At 62.3% G+C, this 18,057-nt stretch overlaps 1 protein-coding gene across 1 annotated transcript in view; it reads right to left on the bottom strand.

Annotated features, from left to right (window-relative positions):
- Positions 1 to 17,775, bottom strand: part of LOC119100747 (uncharacterized) — a 66,600-nt gene extending 48,825 nt beyond the window's left edge. The window contains exon 1 of the mRNA XM_037223861.1: positions 17,360 to 17,775. Coding sequence (XP_037079756.1) covers positions 17,360 to 17,370 — 11 coding nt within the window. The 5' untranslated portion in view covers positions 17,371 to 17,775. The remainder of the gene's footprint in view (positions 1 to 17,359) is intronic.
- Between the last annotated feature and the right edge of the window lie 282 nt (positions 17,776 to 18,057).

Here is an 18,057-nt window from a genome sequence, read left to right on the forward strand (position 1 = left end):
GCGCGCCGTCAGCGGTCGGGCGCCCCGGGCAGGACCGGCCGGCGGTCGCCTGTTGAGCGGCCGCCGCCGGCAACAGCCGCCGCCGCCGCCGACGGACGGCCGCCGCCGCCGACGCGACGGTCGATGGCGCCGGCGCCCGGGCCCGCGCCGGCCGATTGACCTGACCTCGTCACAGACGGGCGCACGGAATGCGAGGAGAGGAGGAACGGGCCGTCGGCCGCGGCCGGCAGGCGATGCCGGGGGGCCGGTGGACGTGCGCTTTCGCTGGGTGAAGCTATTTGAGTGTTATTGCCTTGGTGTGGAGAGGCCCGAGACACGCCACACCCGTCTTGTGCGGCACAAGCATACGGCTACACACTGACGCATCAGCTCTAGCTCTTCGAAAAGCCTAAAGCTAAGCCCAAGCCGGCTCGGTGGTGAGCTTAATAAAGCTAAACTGAAAATTACGCCGTCTTAGATAGCCCCGTGGAATCATGTGGGCCAAATGGTTCAGTTTGATCATGATGACAATTCTAAGGTTATTGATCAAAACTGAAACGCAAGGATCCGCGAAGTAGGATCTGGTTCATCTCCATGGCTCCATGATCTGGTTTTGGCCCAAGTACATGCCTCTCAAATGAAAACGCCGTAGATTGTAATTTCGCCTTATGAAACTGGCCGCTGGACCCAGGCCACGACTAACCCGCACCTCCGCCCAAATCCTGCTGCATTAAACTTTCCAGACCAGCCCATCGCCGATCTCACCATCCACGCCAGTCTGTGGGGCCTCGCGCCTGAACAAACCCTGGCACAGACCGCGAGCAAACAGCGAACACGCCCGCCGTCCTGATCGCCCGGCGCCGGCCGCAGCCAAGGCTTCCGCGGCCAGGCCGAAAAACGGCCCGGCGCTGACGGCAGCGCCGATCGGAAGCCCCCGTTCAAACTCAATCGGACGTCACCGCGCGCGCCCCGCAAAAAAACGTCATTAACGCCAGCGGCAGGTGGTCGGCCTGCCAGGACCCGACACGGCACCTTGCAACACTGCCAACGCAAAAACGCCCGACTTCCGCATCATTAGCGGGACGGGGACGGGGACGGGTACGGGGGGGCGGGTCCGAGCGCGTGCCGTCTCGGCGCGGCCGTCCTCCGGCCGGCTCGGCTCACCTGGGAGGCCACCGGCCGTCACGTGACCGGGGACCAATCAGCGGACGGCGACCGGCGGGTCCGCCCCGCCCGTCGTCCGGCCAGCGGACTGCGGGACGGGTCGATGGCGGCGGTCGCTGCGAAACGGGATAGTGCCGGGCGGGACAGGACAGGACAAGACAAGACGGGACAGGACAGGACAAGACAGGGCAGGGCATGATACGACAGGACAGGACAAGACAGGACAGGAAAGACAGGACAGGACAGGACAGGACATCGCAGGGCAGGGCAGGACGACGCAGGGTGGGGCGGGACACGACAGAAGGAAGCTGAGCCAGACCGGATTGGGCCGAAAATGACTGGAATAGACTAGGCTAACTGGTCTGGTCTGGACTGCACTTAACTGGTCTGGACTGGACTGGACTGGACTGAACCAAACTGATCTGAACGGGTTGATACATGCTGCCAATGCAGACTTCGGAACCCAGTCACAAAATATTTACATCAGATAGGCCGAGCAGCCTAAACGCAAACACCAGCATCAAGTCAGACCCACCGGAGCCGCGCGAGGCCCGCTCTCGTCCAAGTGCCGGTCCGCCGGGGTCCCTGCTCCGTCAGACCCCGGCTCCTGCCCAACCGGCGCTCACACCGTACGGCAGTATACCGTGTGATGCCGGCACTGACGGGCGGGTACAGCCCATCGCAAACACGAGAGCTACGCCTGGCAAATGCCGGTTATAGCTTGGTTATAAATGTTTGTTATTCCATTGTGCAGCCCACAAAACGGCCCCCTGGTTTACACGAGCGACTCGCTTCACTGTATCGTATGTTAGCCGGCAGCCCGCCCATGTTGTGTGTACACTCAACAAACAGCCTCTAAGTTTCGAGCAGGCACTCAATCAAGAACGTAAATAGCAATCACGACAGAGCATGGGTGACGGACCGTTTGGCCGCGAGCCCGTAAAGTCGACCGCAGTTTCAACAAGCGAAAACGAACTTTCACCCACCCGCTCCGGCGAGTGTCAGAGTTCGTGGCGCCGTTAGAAATGCCACTAAAGCCTGCGACCCTGCGAAACAAGTCCGTAACTACCGCCCCCACCGAAAAACGTTCGGTCGCAAACGGTCACCGCCCAACCAATGCCGCAGCACGCGACGCGACAATTGCCCGCTCCATCGAAACGAGCCCATCGTTCAAACGACGGCTCACTGCACTTACCACCAGACGCGACACGTGCACACCGCACACGGCCGCCGCCGCGCGCCGGGCCGCGCTAGGACGAGCTGCCTGGGGCGGGAGGGACGGGGCGGGACGGCTAGCGGCCGCGGACACCGGCCAGACTGAGCGCCGGTCCGCGCTCGAACTGCCGCGGCGGGCCCTGTCGCGTCGCGTCGCGTCGTGTCGCGTCGTCGCCGCCCACCTGCCCGCTAATACCATTCTGATGAGAAGCGCGCGCCCGGCTGACAAAAAACAGCAGCTGATCGCCGCTGAGCCGGGCCAGGCCGCTGATTGCACCGGGGCGGGCCTGACCGACCCCGAGCCGGGCCCGGGCCGGGGGACGGGGGACGGCGGCCACCGGCGGGGAGCTGGCGGCCTGAGCGCCCCGCATTAATGCCGCCGCGGCACGCGTCCGGCGGCGCCGGCCCGCGGCGACGCGTCAGGGACGGCAGGGGACGCCAGGGGCCGGTCGGCAGCGGAGACCACACCACGTCGCGGAGCCACGATACGGTATTCCCCATATGCCCGCGGGCTGACACGAGCCAGCGGGACCGGCGCTCATCGCTGGCTCGTTAACACCGCGGGCCGGTGACCCCCCGACAGAGTAAGGCATAGCCATTACTTTGAGGGGAGGAGGGGGGGGGGGGGCTGCCACCACTTTTCCCCCAGAGTCGAATATCACGTTTGTTGTGGTGCGTTAAAGGGTACGCACTTTAATACGAAATTTGCCCTCCCACCGACGCCTCTGGGGGCGTCCCGAGGTCACACACCACAGATCGGACAGGCTCAGGTCAGTCTGAGACAACACCGACAGCGGCGCAGACGCCATGCGCGCTGAGCCGCCACGACGGCTCACCGGACAGCCTGTCAGGGCGAACAGCCTGCCTGCCAGGGCGGACAGTCAGCCAGGGTGGACAGCCTGTCGGGGCGGACAACCTCTCGTGCAGCCTGCCAGGGCAGACAGCTAGCTAGGGCGGACAGCCTGCCGGGGCAGACAGCGAGCCGGGGAGGACATCTAACTAGGGCGGACAGCCTGCCTGACGGCCTGACCGACCAGCGACCGATCGATTCGGTCACGCCGCGCAACCAGACACGGCTGGCGACACGGGTCACTCAACTATCGACTCCAATGTCGGACACACGTGTGGCAACGTCACCGAGGAGCGGCCTGAGAGCGGCCCCGCCCGGCTGCAGGGGCTGTGAGAGCCGCATCTGCTGGGCGTATGCTGCGCCGACTTCCTGCTGTTCCCGGATTTAGGTAATCAACTAGGATAAGTTTGTGCTATGGGCTCGAGGCAACAAGTGCAAGCGTCCGTACTCAATCACGTTAAAAAAAATGATTGGTTGTCCTGACCACTTCAGCCTCCAATCTGGCCTTTGCCCGGCGACTGGGCTACATGTGCATTACCATCAGCCTTCCGCTAAATACACCGTCACCCAACACTATCAGACTTTTGCCTATTGCTTGGTTTGCTCTTCGCATGCTCACCAGTATCTTCCAATGAACATTGATCAGAGGAGCGCCCCGACCAATAGCATTCACCAGAACCCTCAGCGAGACAGTGAACTTCCAGCCAATGCGTTTTTGTCAGTCCCCCTCCCCTAACAAGAAAAATCCGACGTCCGTGCGAGACTCCGCTGGCCGCCGCCTGTAACCGAGCCGCCGGCCGCCGGCCGTGACCACTCGCGGTCAGCCTCATCGGTCAGGGCACGCGCGTCGGTCACGCCACCACGTCGGTGCCGACGCCGCGACCTTGACCTTCACCCCGGAACGGCGACCGCGAGCCCGCGGCGGCCTCGCTCGCCGTTCAGGGCGCCGCCGCCGCCCGCGCCCGTGACACCCCGGCGCCGAGGCGACCGGGCTCTAGGAAGTGTCGCGCGAGGCGCTGACGGGGCGCGTGTCGGCGCGGCGCGGCTATTTCTGCGCCGGGCCGCCCGACGGGGTAACGGCGCCCGCCGTCGCACCGACCCACCGCGCGAGCAACTGTGGCGAGGCGCCGCCCGAGCCGCTCCAGCAAGCAGCCACCGCGTGCTAAACACGGACCAGGGGCGGCCGCCTGGCACAGAGCGGCGCTATTCTGGCCACGGTCAGCTGCCTGGGGGGGGGGGGGGCGTACCCCGGCCGAACGGTGGGGTGCGAGCCACAGCCGGCAGGCCGGTCGACCCGGCAACAGCCCACCACCCCACCGCTCTGTAAACAGAGCTCCGCGAGCGACCGTGCCTGCCGCCACGTCGGCCGCCCGTAGCGGTGACAGGGGTGTCGCCGGTCAGACATCACCGCGGCGCGAAGGCGTCCCCAGCGACGCTTTCCGGTCCGCTACGGCACGTGCACGGCACCAGTGGCGTCAACACGGAACATGGCTGCAGCCGGCGGCGATGCACGGGCGCATGACAGGGGTACCGGACAAAAAGCGCGGTCTGCCAGGGCGAGTCGGTGCCGTCGACCGAAGCGCAGGCAGCCGGTGCCGCGCCGTTGTGACAAGGTCTTCTGGAGACGTGCCACCGCCCGTCCCGCACCGCCCCCGACACGGCCAGCCGAAGGGCGACTCTGCGAACGGGCCAACGGTCAGGCGCCACGGCGTCAGACCCGTGTTTTTGCCTGGGTTATGCAACTCTAACGCCGCTCCGGTCCGTCTTGACCGGCAGCGTCGGACACGCCAGCGGGGGCCGTCCCGCAGCCGGACACCCACCTGAACGGGGGCGGGCGTTGTGTGGGTCACGACCGGATAGCTAGGGTCGGGGACATCAGGTCGCCGCGGGTGATGAGGTGGGAAGACCGCTGGCCGATCTCGGTCCGGAAGACGGAGACGGCACTGCGTGCCAGCGGCGGGTCGCCGGAGGCCGCGGGGGTCACAATCGGCTGTCCCGACATGGCGTGCCGCTGCGCAACGCCTCGCCATACCCAGCTAGCTTTGCAATCACGAACGACGACGATCCTGGCAGCCATGGTGACCGACTCGGGTTCCGTAAGTCAGCGGCGATTATTCCATGATTACAACCCTGGCTTTCATCGGGCCGACGCTTTCCATTAATTTCACTCTCTTCCTGAACGAGTCACGGCTGAGTGTAGCTGACTTCCCAAACACCAGATCGGAAGGGCGCAACTCAACGCCTTGATACAAAACGAAGTACCACTTTTAGTTCGTATTTTAATTTATCGCCACCACTAAGCAACCCTGCAGTATGGTCAGGATCGGGGACGGAGACGGTGACGGAAATGGAGCTCCCCTCACCTAGTCCAGCACATTTATCATAATCATTCGTTATAATATTGAGTTCTCTCCCTGAGTCTACCCCCTCCCCCCCCCCCCATAACCTCGTCACAGAGGCGCCTTGAACACCTATAGATCGTCCACGCGCTGGCGTGCGAGACAGCCTGGTACGACATCGAGCGGAGCGCGGTATTGGTCACATGCACAGAGCACGGGGCGGCCGTGGTCGTGATTCAGCACGCCCTCGCCACCCTGGGCTTCAGACACCTCCACCGAAGTCACGCGTTTGAGTGGGCTCGTGTCAGCGATGGCTACCCGTGCTGCCGGAACGGTACAAGTCCACGGAACCAGCGCCCGTGGCCCATGGAGCGGGCTGAACGCTGCACTAAGTCCACGGAACCAGCGCCGGTGGCCCATGGAGCGGGCTGAACACTGCACTCAAGTCCACGGAACCAGCGCCAGTGGCCGATGGAGCGGGCTGAACACTGCACTGTCAGTCGCGGTACGAGGAAGGGCTGCCACTAAAGCATCTCCAGCCACACAAGGCCCGTAAGCTCTCCAGCGCGGAAGATGAGTGGTCTGGGGGAGGCACTCGTCGCCGCGCTCGGCCAGCGTCGGCGACCGTCCAGGAACACTCCAATGCAGGGCCGTAATTGAACGGCCGGCGATCTGAAGCGGGGCGGCGATCGAGCTGCCCGAGAGTCCAATTCTCACGCACGCACGCAGACGGTTGCTGCGCCATACCAGCGCTGATGAAACCGGCGACCTCGCCACGAGGGCGCGAGAGGGCGCCTGTGGATATCGCCGAGGGCTAATGATGTTACACAAAACCAAACTTAACTACCAAAGCGGACGGATCTGTACAAGCGCATTGCAACATGCTCGTGTGAAATGAAAATAGTGCCATTAGTCGAAAACATAATTGAATGCATTCATTGCAATGCATAGAAGACAAAACAATGGTTTGATTACCGCAGAAAACCGCATCCGCTTTGTCGAATGATCCAAGTTAATTTATGTCATGTTGATTCGATTCCTATTTCTCGTAATATCGTCACACAAGGTCACATTTGCAATCGTTGATACAAACGTGTTACGACCAACGGATAATCATTAATGTTTTGCATCACATAACTAGTTTGCTTCCAGTCATGGCTCAGCTCACCACCCGTTTGCCTCGAAACTGATGTAGTCACGCCGGTCCCGCGCGCACGTGCCTGCGCGTGGGGCCGCGAGTCGGACTCCCCGGCTCCTAGTACTCCGCGTCGGCTCAGCGTGCCGCGTTCGGCACGGCGGCGCGGCACAACAGTCGATCGCCTGTGTTTGTTCGCCACCGGCAACGGCCATCGCGGCACGCAACCAGCCGGCGCAGGACAACAGTCCAGCAAACACGCGACCCGCCTGTACACGGCAGCCTCGGCGCGGCACATCAGCAGGGCCGACACACGACCCGCCCGTACACGGCAGCCTCGGCGCGGCACAAAAGTCGTGCCGCCATAAGACCCGTTTGTACACGGCGGCCCCGGTACAGCACTAAAGCCCAGCCGACACACGACCCGCCAGTGCTCTCAAGCAGCGGTGCGGCCGCAGTAAGTGGGCGCCGGTCGGCAACACGAGACGGCACTCCGACCGTCCTCGGGGTCGATACGGCGGGCTCAGGGGTCAGCCGGGTCAGTTGGGTCACTCAGGCCAACCGGGTTCCCCGCGCGACGACGGAGAGCGAACCGACGCGCGAGGGCCAAGGTACAGGTTAATCGCGCTGCGATGACCCTCCGCTGATCAGCCCGCGCCAAATTCCGGCAAGTTTCCCGGCTTCTCGTTATTCAAGTTCGAAGCCCTGAAAAGGCACAACTTGGCGAACAGGAGTACAGGCGTGATTATGGCGAACCTGTCGCACCGTCTGACCCCCCCCCCCCCCCCCCCCCGAGCCCGAGCCTTTCCATGCGGTGGCGCCTCCTGTCGCCGGACCCGCCCGCCATCTTGAGGTCAGCACAGGTCGACACCGCACCGGAGCTCGTCGCTCGGGCATCCGCGGTGCCCGACGGCCCCGGCTGCGAGACGGCCTCAGCCCCGGACCGATACGGCCGGCTCCGTCCGGCAACAACAGACCACACTTCTCAGCGGCGCGCCGCGCTGTCGGCCAACGCCAACAGTCGTGAATCGACGGCATTTGCGCTGCAGGTGTCAGTCCACCCGGCCGGAGATGTCTGGCCCGCCTCATGTCTGTGCACTGGCGTGGCGTCCCGCGCCTCGCACGCCACGTGCCGGTCCAGATGGCCGCTGGACCTGCACCGCCGACTCGCTCAGGGGTCAAAGTCGCAGGCGGGACGGTGAACCCGGCAGTCCAGCGCCGCCAAACGGCTCCCCCATCGACCAACGTCCAAAACAACAGACGACGCTGTGGCGGAGGCTCGCTGACTCCAAGTGAGTTCCACCACTTCCAGCGACTGACTTCTGTATGATTCCTTCTTTTGGGAGAGGTGCATAGATTAAGCCTTGTGACTTAGATGCCGATCATTTTGCTTATTGTTACGCTATCGTGCTGTTTATAGCGTTTCAAAACAAAATAACACACACACGTACGCGCCGGCAACAGCGGCCGTCTGCCCAGCGCGTGCAGCTAGCAGATCGCGAGCCCGACCACCCCGTCACTGGTCCGAACCCGCGCACCTCGTCACTGGTCCGAACCCCGTACCCCGTCACTGTGGTCGGAACCCGCACACCCCGTCACTGGTCCGAACCCGCGCACCTCGTCACTGGTCCGAACCCGCACAGCCCGTCACTGGTCCGGACGCTGGAGGCCTCAGACCCCCAGCGCTCGGTTTTCGCAGTCTCCGGAATTATTTACCGGGAACTCTGCAGCGTTCTCCAGTCGATATCGGCGGTAGGCCCGGACGGCAGCCGGCTAGAGAGGACTGGGGGCGGAACTTCCGCCAAGCGCGCGTCAGCTTCCGCCGGGCCCCGCGGCGGAGCCGTGCGAGTGTTCCGTGCAGGCGCCGCGCAGAGCCCGGCCGACCCGCCCAAATCGTCGATCGACGCGGACGTCTGGGGCCGACTCGGGTCTGGAGGTGTGCCGGTCACGTACACAAGGCCCCGCCGTAAACCCCGTGACCCAGCTGGCGGCCCTGCCCGCGACGAGTGATGGAGGATCGGGCTCGGCCGGGTCCTGAGGCTGGGATTGTCGCGTAACCCGCTGAGCGGCGGGACTGAAGGAATACATACATTAACCGCGGACCGAGTAAGCGGCCAGGAACATGTTTTTACCAACAAGGAAAAGCACGTAAGAAAAATACGAGAGGTACACACAAACGTAATTCAGTTGTCGAGAATCTCTCGACTTCAAACTGATGTGCACCATCCTGAAAGTTATATTGAAATTCCTAAGCACAGAAACCAACACAAACGACGCGGGCATACGTTTACACAGGACCGGGGGCTCGCTGACAGCCACCTGCGACAATCGACCCAGAGCAGCGTCTCCCCTCCCCCCCCCCCCCCCAGCAAGGGGAGGGTCTAGGGCTCCCAGGCCCAGCCAGGTGAGCCCGCCAGCCCGCCAGCCCGTTCGCCCACCCGCTCGCCGCCGCCACCGCCACCGCCGCCGCAGCCGGCGGCGCTCCGCCTATCGACCAGCCACGTCGCCAGCGACGGCGCGGCGCCGACCGCGGAGGCCGGTCGGTCAACGGCGGCGGAGAATGCCCCAGGGCTGCGGCGTGACCTGGCGACCCAGCCCGGGACCGTGCTGTGACCCGGCGCGACGGGGCGGCGGCCGGGGCGGCGGCGCACTGCGCAGCCGGCCTGGCCGGCCGCGCTGCCAGGCCGGATGGATCAATCGGGCCGAGTCGAGTCGAGCCGAGCCGGGGCGGGCCGGGCCGGACGGGCCGGGCCGGGCCGGACCGCACAGAGCCGGCCGTCCTCCGCCCAACCCAAACACGATCGGCCAAAGCGATGGGCCACCGCCGCCGGCGGCTGGCTCCGCAGCATGGCGGCGGCTGGACCGTCGTGTCAACACGACCGGCACCTGCCTGCGGTGGCGGCGGGGACGCGGCCGCTCCCCGCAGCTGTAGCTGCGCCGTCAGCGGCGCGCCGCCGACCGGCGCCGGCAGGTCAGGTGAGGTCAGATCACGACCGGCGCCGGCGAGTTAAGTCAGGTCAGATCACGACGACTCGCGGCGACGCTCCGCCCCACAGACCGGTCAGCGCCGACTGCCGACCGGCGTCGGGGCGTGCGGCGCCGGCGGCGGCGCGCGCGCCTTTGATCGACACGCCGAGCGACAAGAGCCCCTCCCCCGCCCCCACGCGCGGTCCGGTCGGGCTGCGGTACGAGGCGGATAAGGGCCACAGCAGGCGAAAACCCAGGTGGCGCGGCCGCACCAGGTGACATCAAATTAGCCGCCTCTGGTCCCAAAAGTGGGCAATACATGGGGAGACGGGACTCCGGATGGCATCCAAATCCCCCCCTCTCCAGTCGGCGTTACGAAGTGGGTAGGGACATACGCATTCCTCACCAACCTGCTCGCCCTCCCCCGAATTCTCCAAGGGGCGACGAGGCGCGCTGGCAGCCGTCCCGCCGGAAGTCCCCCTCACCTCAGACGCCACCCGGTCAATCTGGTATGTGGGGGAGAGTGAGGCGCAGGTGCTCTCAGATTTACCAGCCCCTGAGTCCGCTCCCTGGGTCAGCCGGTACGACGGCTGACGGCTGGCGGTCAGACGGCTCGGTACGACTGAGAACGCCTGACTCCAGCTGAGCCGCCCACATGGACAGGCAATGCAGAGACAGTCCTTGGACGGCTCCAGAATGAGTGGTGATTTGCGATTGGCAGAGGCGACTGGCAGGATGAGTGGGAAACGCGTCTTTTGGCGACGCGTACAAATGTGTAGTGCGAACTCAGAACAGCCCAGGTTTGTCGTGGAATAATGAATATTCGCCTTGCTTCAATCCTATAGCCCCTGCGCGATTTCCAAACGGATCACACTTTTGCAAAGCCATAAAATACAGATCAGGAAGTACACATACATTTCCATACGCCACACTGACTCATATCAACGTGACATTGATAACTAGCCATCCCTGCTGAGGCTGCAGACTATCTTGCAACTTCCACCGAGAAGACGCGCCTCACACAAAGTCCGTGACAAAGGCGATCCTTTATACAATGCTAGGATGACTAACATCTCCCTATTTCCAGATCGAATAATCGACCAGCATCACACCGAGTCAACTTCCCGGAACGCGCCCTCTAAACATCCGCATCATTCAGCTGCGAGACGGCGGAACTGCGCCACGAATGCCTTCAAGGGCATCAACGTTCACGCTCATATCCCGCAGACAAGCTCATAACACACAGCAAGGGTCCATGGGAATATTGGAATATCACCGAAATGCGATGGCAAGGCGTTTGCGCTGCCCCGACATGCCTGGGTGATGCCACGAACGAACTGATTCCCCGAACAGGAATCATCTCGTAACGCAATGGCTCCCAAGCAATGATGCGAGGACGCCCACTCTGCATCGCCATGGAGATGGGTTCGCCATCCATATCGCGTGGGCGATAACACGAATGGCTTCTATGGAACTTGGATGAACGCATCATTGCGCGTTGACATATCCACGTTAGTGGCGCGTGAGCCCCGGTGGTGCACGGCGGACGACGCGTTCGGTCGCAATCGACCATGCGCGTCGCCATACGGTCGATACGGTCGACCATCGCGTACGGTCGATTAAGACGAAGATCACCAACGGCAGGCGCTTAACCGTGCGCACAATTCACCACTCAGACCTATCTCGCCGCCACAGGTAACTGCAAGCCTGACGACGGACAATGCGCTGAAGCGGACACCCCCTCTGGAGGCGTGGAAGGTCACCTGCTCTACACCGACATCCAACAAACTGTCCGCGCGATATCCAACAAACTGTCCGCGCGATATCCAACAAACTGTCCGCGCGATACGGCGACGCACGGACGTAACGGTACACCACCCTACACGAGGCCCGCTCCCATGCCGCCGCAGGCGGCCTCGTCCCTGCGTGCCATCAGGCGCGAAGCAGCTTCGCGACCCCCACACCACGGCGAGGGCCTCACGCCGCGGCGGAGGCTCACCGCTCACTCACCAAAACACCGCGACAGCTGACAACATCGCCGTCGCGGCTGGCCAGGCTCGCGAGGAGTTGGCGCGACTGTGAGCGCGGTGCCACAGCGCCGGCAGCCAGCGGCGGCCCGCGCTGAGCATCAAGGACGCGGCGCTGACCGAGCTGATTAAGACCGGCAGCAAGTGGATGACAGGTGGGGAAGGAGACTGCACGATGTTGTCGACACGTTGGCAAAGGCTGGGCCGGGCGTGTGTATGCGGCCAAAAAGTCATTTCAGAAAGTAACTCCCTTTTAGTCTGAATCCAGAAAGCATAATTTTGGCAGCAAGTTCAGAAAATAGCAGTGCGTGGCTTCATCACAGCACCCCTTACGTTTGTGTCCGTGCTGCTATTGGCGAGGCTTTCTTCGCAAGAACAACACCAATCACCTATCAAAGTCACATACACACTTCGATCTGTCACACTTCGATAACCATTTCCGACCATTGATTTCCAGAGCGCATTCCACTTCCATCTATGACCACCTCACCCGTGGGTCCAGACTAGCCGGGGATGCTCGTCAGTCCACACCTTCCCGCCCCACGCGAGAAGTTTTTCGGCGCTCATCACCGCCGCTGGCACGCAGCCACCCATCGGTAACAGCTTCAACGAAATCGGACACGGACGCTGCGGAAACAGCGTCATTCCGACCTCTCACGGGCCGGTCGGTCGGTGCCGGGGTCCGACCGCTGGACGGTGCGCGCACATGCGCCGCTGCACCAGAACACCGCCGCCGGCTGTCGGGGTCGCAGCGCCCGTCACCCGGCGCGCTATTTCAGGCGTCCCGCCGGCGGCCGTGGGTCCGAGCCGGCGCGGGGGCAGCTCCAGCCCGGTGGGAGCCGGCGCCGGCGCCCCCAGGGTCCGCCGACAGAGCCCCGCTCGGTCCGTCCGACATGGGGCCAAGTGGAGCCGCTCGCTGCCGCTGACACGGACGGCGACGGCGGTCGACCACTTCCGTTCAATCAGGTTTCCAACAGGTTGGCAAGCCTAGGCTCAGTCGGCTCCTGTCGCGCAGAATAAGTCACCAGCCTCCTCAACAAACTGGGAGGGGGTGGATGTGGGCGCGGGGGCGCACCACGGCCATCCCATGCCGCCAAGAGAGCAGCAACATACAGTGTTTTAAAATAGCATGCTTTATGCCACGCTTCCAGGATGCCAGCACGACTACCCATCATCTCACCGAAATATCTAAGCGCGGCGCGTTTCCTCACCGCCAGTCAGTAATGAGCCTGATCAGCTCTCCTGCGCCGCTCCCAGCAGATCATATTTCCCCACGGGGCCCACAACACGTGGATACCATTCGCACCGGGACTCCGCTCCCGACTCCTGCTGGCCTCCAGCCGACACGTGACCTCTGACCCGGTGACGTCACTTGGTCACGTCGTGTCGCCGGGTCTCGCTCGGGCGGCGTCGGCGGGTCGCTCATGGGGGCCAGACCCAAAGGTCTGAGCCTTCACCAGTGGGGTTCCGGTGCATAGCCCTGTCTCCTTGCATTTCCGTGTCATTCCCACATGGATCAAATCAAGACATCGTTATCACGGCGTCTGTTTACACAGCCAATAAAGCATACACATGAGCCGCACTCTCAATGTTCCTCCGGTGCAGAACGGCTTGCCCCACGCGACGGAAGTCTTCCACCGTTGAGCACGATAACACCGATAATGGGCCGATCCCATTCGTCGTCTAGTCCGGCGGGGCACAAAGGCCGCCGGTCAGTCGCATGACGCGGACCAGCCGAGCGCGCAGATCACCGCAAAGCCCGACCACGCGTCGCCGCCCCAGAAAGCCCTCTGACGTGGGCGTGACGTCACAGGGCGACCTTCCGCAGCCGCGACCTGGCCGCCGGCCAGCGCGTGAACAATGCCCCCCACAACCGGCGTCCGGGCCGGCGGCGCGCCCCGCGACAGGCCGGCGGGTGGACAGGTGACCCCCGACCCGGTCACAGCCGGTCGGCCAGCGGTGTCGCGTCGCGCCGGCGGACGCCGCTCCAGCGGGCCGGGACGGACTCGGACAGGACGTGTCGGGCTCGGGACCGACAGAGCGACCCCGCCGCTCCCCCCCCCCCCCCCCCCGTCCAGCGCCAGAGTCTCCGCTGCGTAGGGGAGCGACGAAGCCGGCTCCGGGAACCTCGGCGTCGTATACAGTCGAGCGCTGCGCTGGCGCCGGCGCGCGCTCGGTTTTCCCGCCTCCAGGACCCGGTCGCTCCGAGGAAGCCTGTGTGCCGTTGGCAGAGCCGAGCGCTGGGAATAATTTGTTTTCCAGATGGCAGACAGCGAAACAACAGACGAGCTGGGTAAAATTGACTGGGAGGCTGAGAAATGGAAACTGAGCTGGGCGGGGAAAACGCTTCAGGTCTTGGGTATAAAGCAGAGCAATTTGCATGCGTTTTGAAGCTGGAAGTCGACTAGAATCACCACCGTGTGCGCTACAAAGCCTCGCTGGCAAAATGTCAGTGGGTGGTTACGCGCCCCACACCTATGGCATGACGACAAACAATATGCAAACCGTCAAATGCACAATAAATGCCTAGAAAGCAGATACAAACTTTACCAAGGCATCGCTTTATTAAAATAACGGGTAGCGGGTAAGAGAGGTAAACGAGCAGCCGGAAGACACGCGCACTTGCCCCTCAGTCCCCAGGGAAAGGGCTCACCACATCAGGATCAATTGGGCCTTGACATGGCGCTGGGGCACAATTCGGCGGCCCGTTTGCGCTTGGTCGAGAGCAAACCTCATTTCAACCGACCTGAACGCTGAAAGGAAATCGCCCTCGCTGGGAGACGTCAGGAGACTACGTGTAGCAACGCGCACGCGGGCGACGGAACAGTGTCGATCTAGCGCGCTCCATCCGGACGGAAAACGGAACGAGTCGTGCGAACTGAAAACGTTTTATGTGTTGAAGGTAGACGCGCCCGGGTGACTGCCACTAGATCTGTTTGTTGGCTCAGCTATTCACAGCCTCTTGTGAGACGAATGGGGATCAGAAGAAGACACTCAAAAAGGGCGAGGAAACTGAAAGAGGAGTGCCATTAAAAAAGCGAAGAAAAAGAACACCACGAAAGGACGAGCGGGCCTGTTGATTGACGGTATAAACATGCTGACAGGCAGGCAGGCCAGACATAACAGATAGGAAAGATGGAACATGATGAATAATGTCTCAATGTTCTGACAAGTTCAGCTGCGACAAAAGGGCACACAATTGTGGTCAGGAAAGGTGCAGGATTGAGCTATGAAGGATCAGTCTGACGCCATACGACGGGATGACACTGTGGTAGCTTAAAGCTCATAATCCACGGCCATCCGCTGACTTGTACCTTTAAAAAGAAAGACTCCCAGAAAACACGTCAAGAGTCTGACAGACAGGTAGATAAGACTCATTCCACCTCAGCTCATGGCCCTATATTGTTTGCTGGAAGTCACCACCAGTGAAAAGTTGGAAGTCACCACCAGAAAAGTCACCACAATCTATTTATTAGTCACTCCTGGATATACGTGTGACGTTTCTAGGGCCTGACTCTAGTGCGATGAAGATAGTATTTGTAACCTAGGGAACATGTATGGATAAAGTCGTACTTTAATGTACATACGCGCATCGCTTAATGGGGTGCAGTTTGCTTTCCGAACGAGCTATGCATGTATAGAGAACACTGGAATATGGAATTATGTTCATGTGGAGTCATAAGGGCGTCGTGTTAGGTTGATGTGTCATGTCTATTATGTTACGTCATGTGATGTTGCTGTTTTATGTCAGTTCAGTTACGCCACATTATGTCTGTGATTGGTCACGTTCCTGTGAGTCATGGCAAGACATTAAGTTTGCTCATAATCAACAGGTGACTACATAGGCTGAACTTCAATCTCAACGTATTTCTGTGTGCTTGTAAATGTGGCCAGGTTTGCGTGCTTTCTCTAATTGCGTGTCCTCCAATACGTCTTTGTTCTCGCCAACCTAGGCGTAGAAAACCCAAATTCCGATCCAGCTGCAAATCGTCTCAGCCAGGACTGTAAAACATTTCAAAGCTTAATTGGAGACGCAAGCCAAGAAAAGCTCTGACGTTACACACAAGGCCCGCTTCGTAAAGGGGCTTGGAAAGGTGGGTGAGGGGCCAAAGGGTGTTTAGAAAGCATAGCACTCCAATACAAGCCGTGATTAAGTTAGTTTCGTGTCGTTATTCGTTGCAAAAATGCCTTCAAAGCGGAGCTAGTGTGACCAACCCAACATCAAGACGGATAGTAATCAACGAGATACGCCAAACGGTCTGTCTTTTCCCAAGCACGTATCTCGCAAAGCATTTACCCTATCCCTCGCCTTCACCTAAGGGGAGAACAGAGGTCATAAGCATAAAATACGGAGCAAGGAACAAATATTCCAGGGCTTAGCCCACGTTGCATTCCCACTGAAAACATTGCGGCACTCTTCACACCTGCAATGTGGGCCGACATCCTACGTAAACCGTGCATTCTTTCCCTCGTAAACCCGGTAAAAACGTTCAAACAACTTGGCAGCCTGGCTCAACCCCCACAAATACGCAGCCGGCTACCACAACACCACCCCTCAGCCAGAGCGGGCCGAGCGCCCGCGCCGTGCGGAGGACGGCGTTGCAGAATCCCAACCCCCCTTCCCTCCCTCGCGGACGCCGGCGCGTCCGTCTCCGCCGCTCCGCCCGCCCGCCGCCAAACAGACCAGCCACCTGCAGACGATAACCCGACCAAGCACTGATTCACGTCGGCTATTTCGGGCCGCCGGGCCGGCACGCAGCCTAACCGAGTCTGTTATGACGACGGCGTCTTAGCAGCTCACTCTTCACGGCCAATATGCCCGGCCGGGCTGAGGCCCCCGCCGCGCTCGCAGCCGCTCACCGCTGCCGCCGCCCCGAGCCGGCTCGTATCTCGCGCCCGAAGTCGGCGCCGGCCGCTGAAGTACCGCGTCTGTCCCGTGCTGGCCCACTAACGGGGCCGCCTGGCCGCATGACCGGGCGGCGGAAGGCTCGGCCGGCCGCGCCGGCAGACCCCCCTCAGTCAGGCCGAACGGCGCTGGATCGGTGCTCAGACACTGAAACGGCGCTGGAACGGCGCTCAGGTCCGGCTCCGACGGCCAGCAGATGTGGCACATGGTAAGACGGGCGCCGCCGGTGGCAGACGCCAGCGTCGGGCTCGCGGGGTGGACACCGGAGCCACCCCCCACAGCGGACAGTCACCGACCGGGTGACTGAAGCGGGGACGACGCCATGCGAAGGCGCCGCGTCAGTCCGGCGAGGAGATGAGAATTGTCTGGATGCCTGATGAAAAAGCGTGACGTTCTGGATCCAGAGGGGTGGCTGGATGCAGGGCGCAGGAACACTGCACAGCGCGGCGTATCTACAGATGACTGAGTGCTGAACACGAAGCTGGCGAGGTCATGCAACCGCAGCTCCACGGACGTGTCATGTGTGCGGGTCTCCAGAAGAGAGCATCACATCAGCAGTTACTGGGAGCGGGCGAAAGAAACGATCAGGAAATGACATGTTCTTGAGCTCAGAGGGCCCAGGCAAGGGCTATTTATCAGATACCTCTAAAGGAAGGGATTTTCGGAGCTCCAAAGCAGGACTTCGAGAGGAAAGGGAATCGAACAACCATCCACGGAACCATGACACGAAAGCCGCCACGGTCTGGAGCATGTGCGATACATCGCACAGAGGATTACCTGGGCAGCATATCTGCGATGACGTCAATACCAGTCAGCTGCAATGGAATGTGCGGAGCACGTTTCTCACTTGAAATCTTCGCTATCTTGATATGACTTCCCTCCGCTGGCACATGCCCATCATGTCCTCGGCAGGAAAGCCGACCGACTGTCGCCAGTCCACACAGCTGACGACGGGCGGCAGCGGTCTCCCGTCCTTCGCTGTCCCCTCTCGTCGGTCGCTGCGGCGCGCTCTCCGCCTCGGCGCCCGTGACCCGAGGTCGCCACACCGACGCGGACCGTCTCCAGCGGCGTCGGCGGCGCTGCCCTCCCGAGCGCCTCCGGTCGCGTCTGACGTTCGCGGCGTCTCCGGCGCGGCACTGGCGGCGGCCCGCGGCCCTCCCTAGCGTATGCCCTCCCGACCGCTGACGGCGGTGACCCGAGGTCGTGCCGACGCCCGGGACGGCGGCTCGCAGTCGACTGTCACCTGGGCGGGAGCGGCGGCGGCGGCGGCGGCGGCTGTGTATAGCGCCGCTGGCCGGCCGCCAGCCGCCGGCCCGCGGCGGCCGCAGTTTCCGCGTCCGCGGCGGCAGCACGCGCTCCGGCCGGGCGCGCGCCGCCACCGGGCACGGGCCGGTCACCGCCGCGACCGCCGCCGCAACCGCAGGCACGCCGGCAGGTCACGCTGCCGGGGCGCGGCGCGCCGGCCACAGACGGCC

This window comes from Pollicipes pollicipes, unplaced genomic scaffold, assembly GCF_011947565.3.
Source record: "Pollicipes pollicipes isolate AB1234 unplaced genomic scaffold, Ppol_2.1 Scaffold_2555;HRSCAF=2994_pilon_pilon_pilon, whole genome shotgun sequence".
Classification (NCBI taxonomy): domain Eukaryota; kingdom Metazoa; phylum Arthropoda; class Thecostraca; order Pollicipedomorpha; family Pollicipedidae; genus Pollicipes; species Pollicipes pollicipes.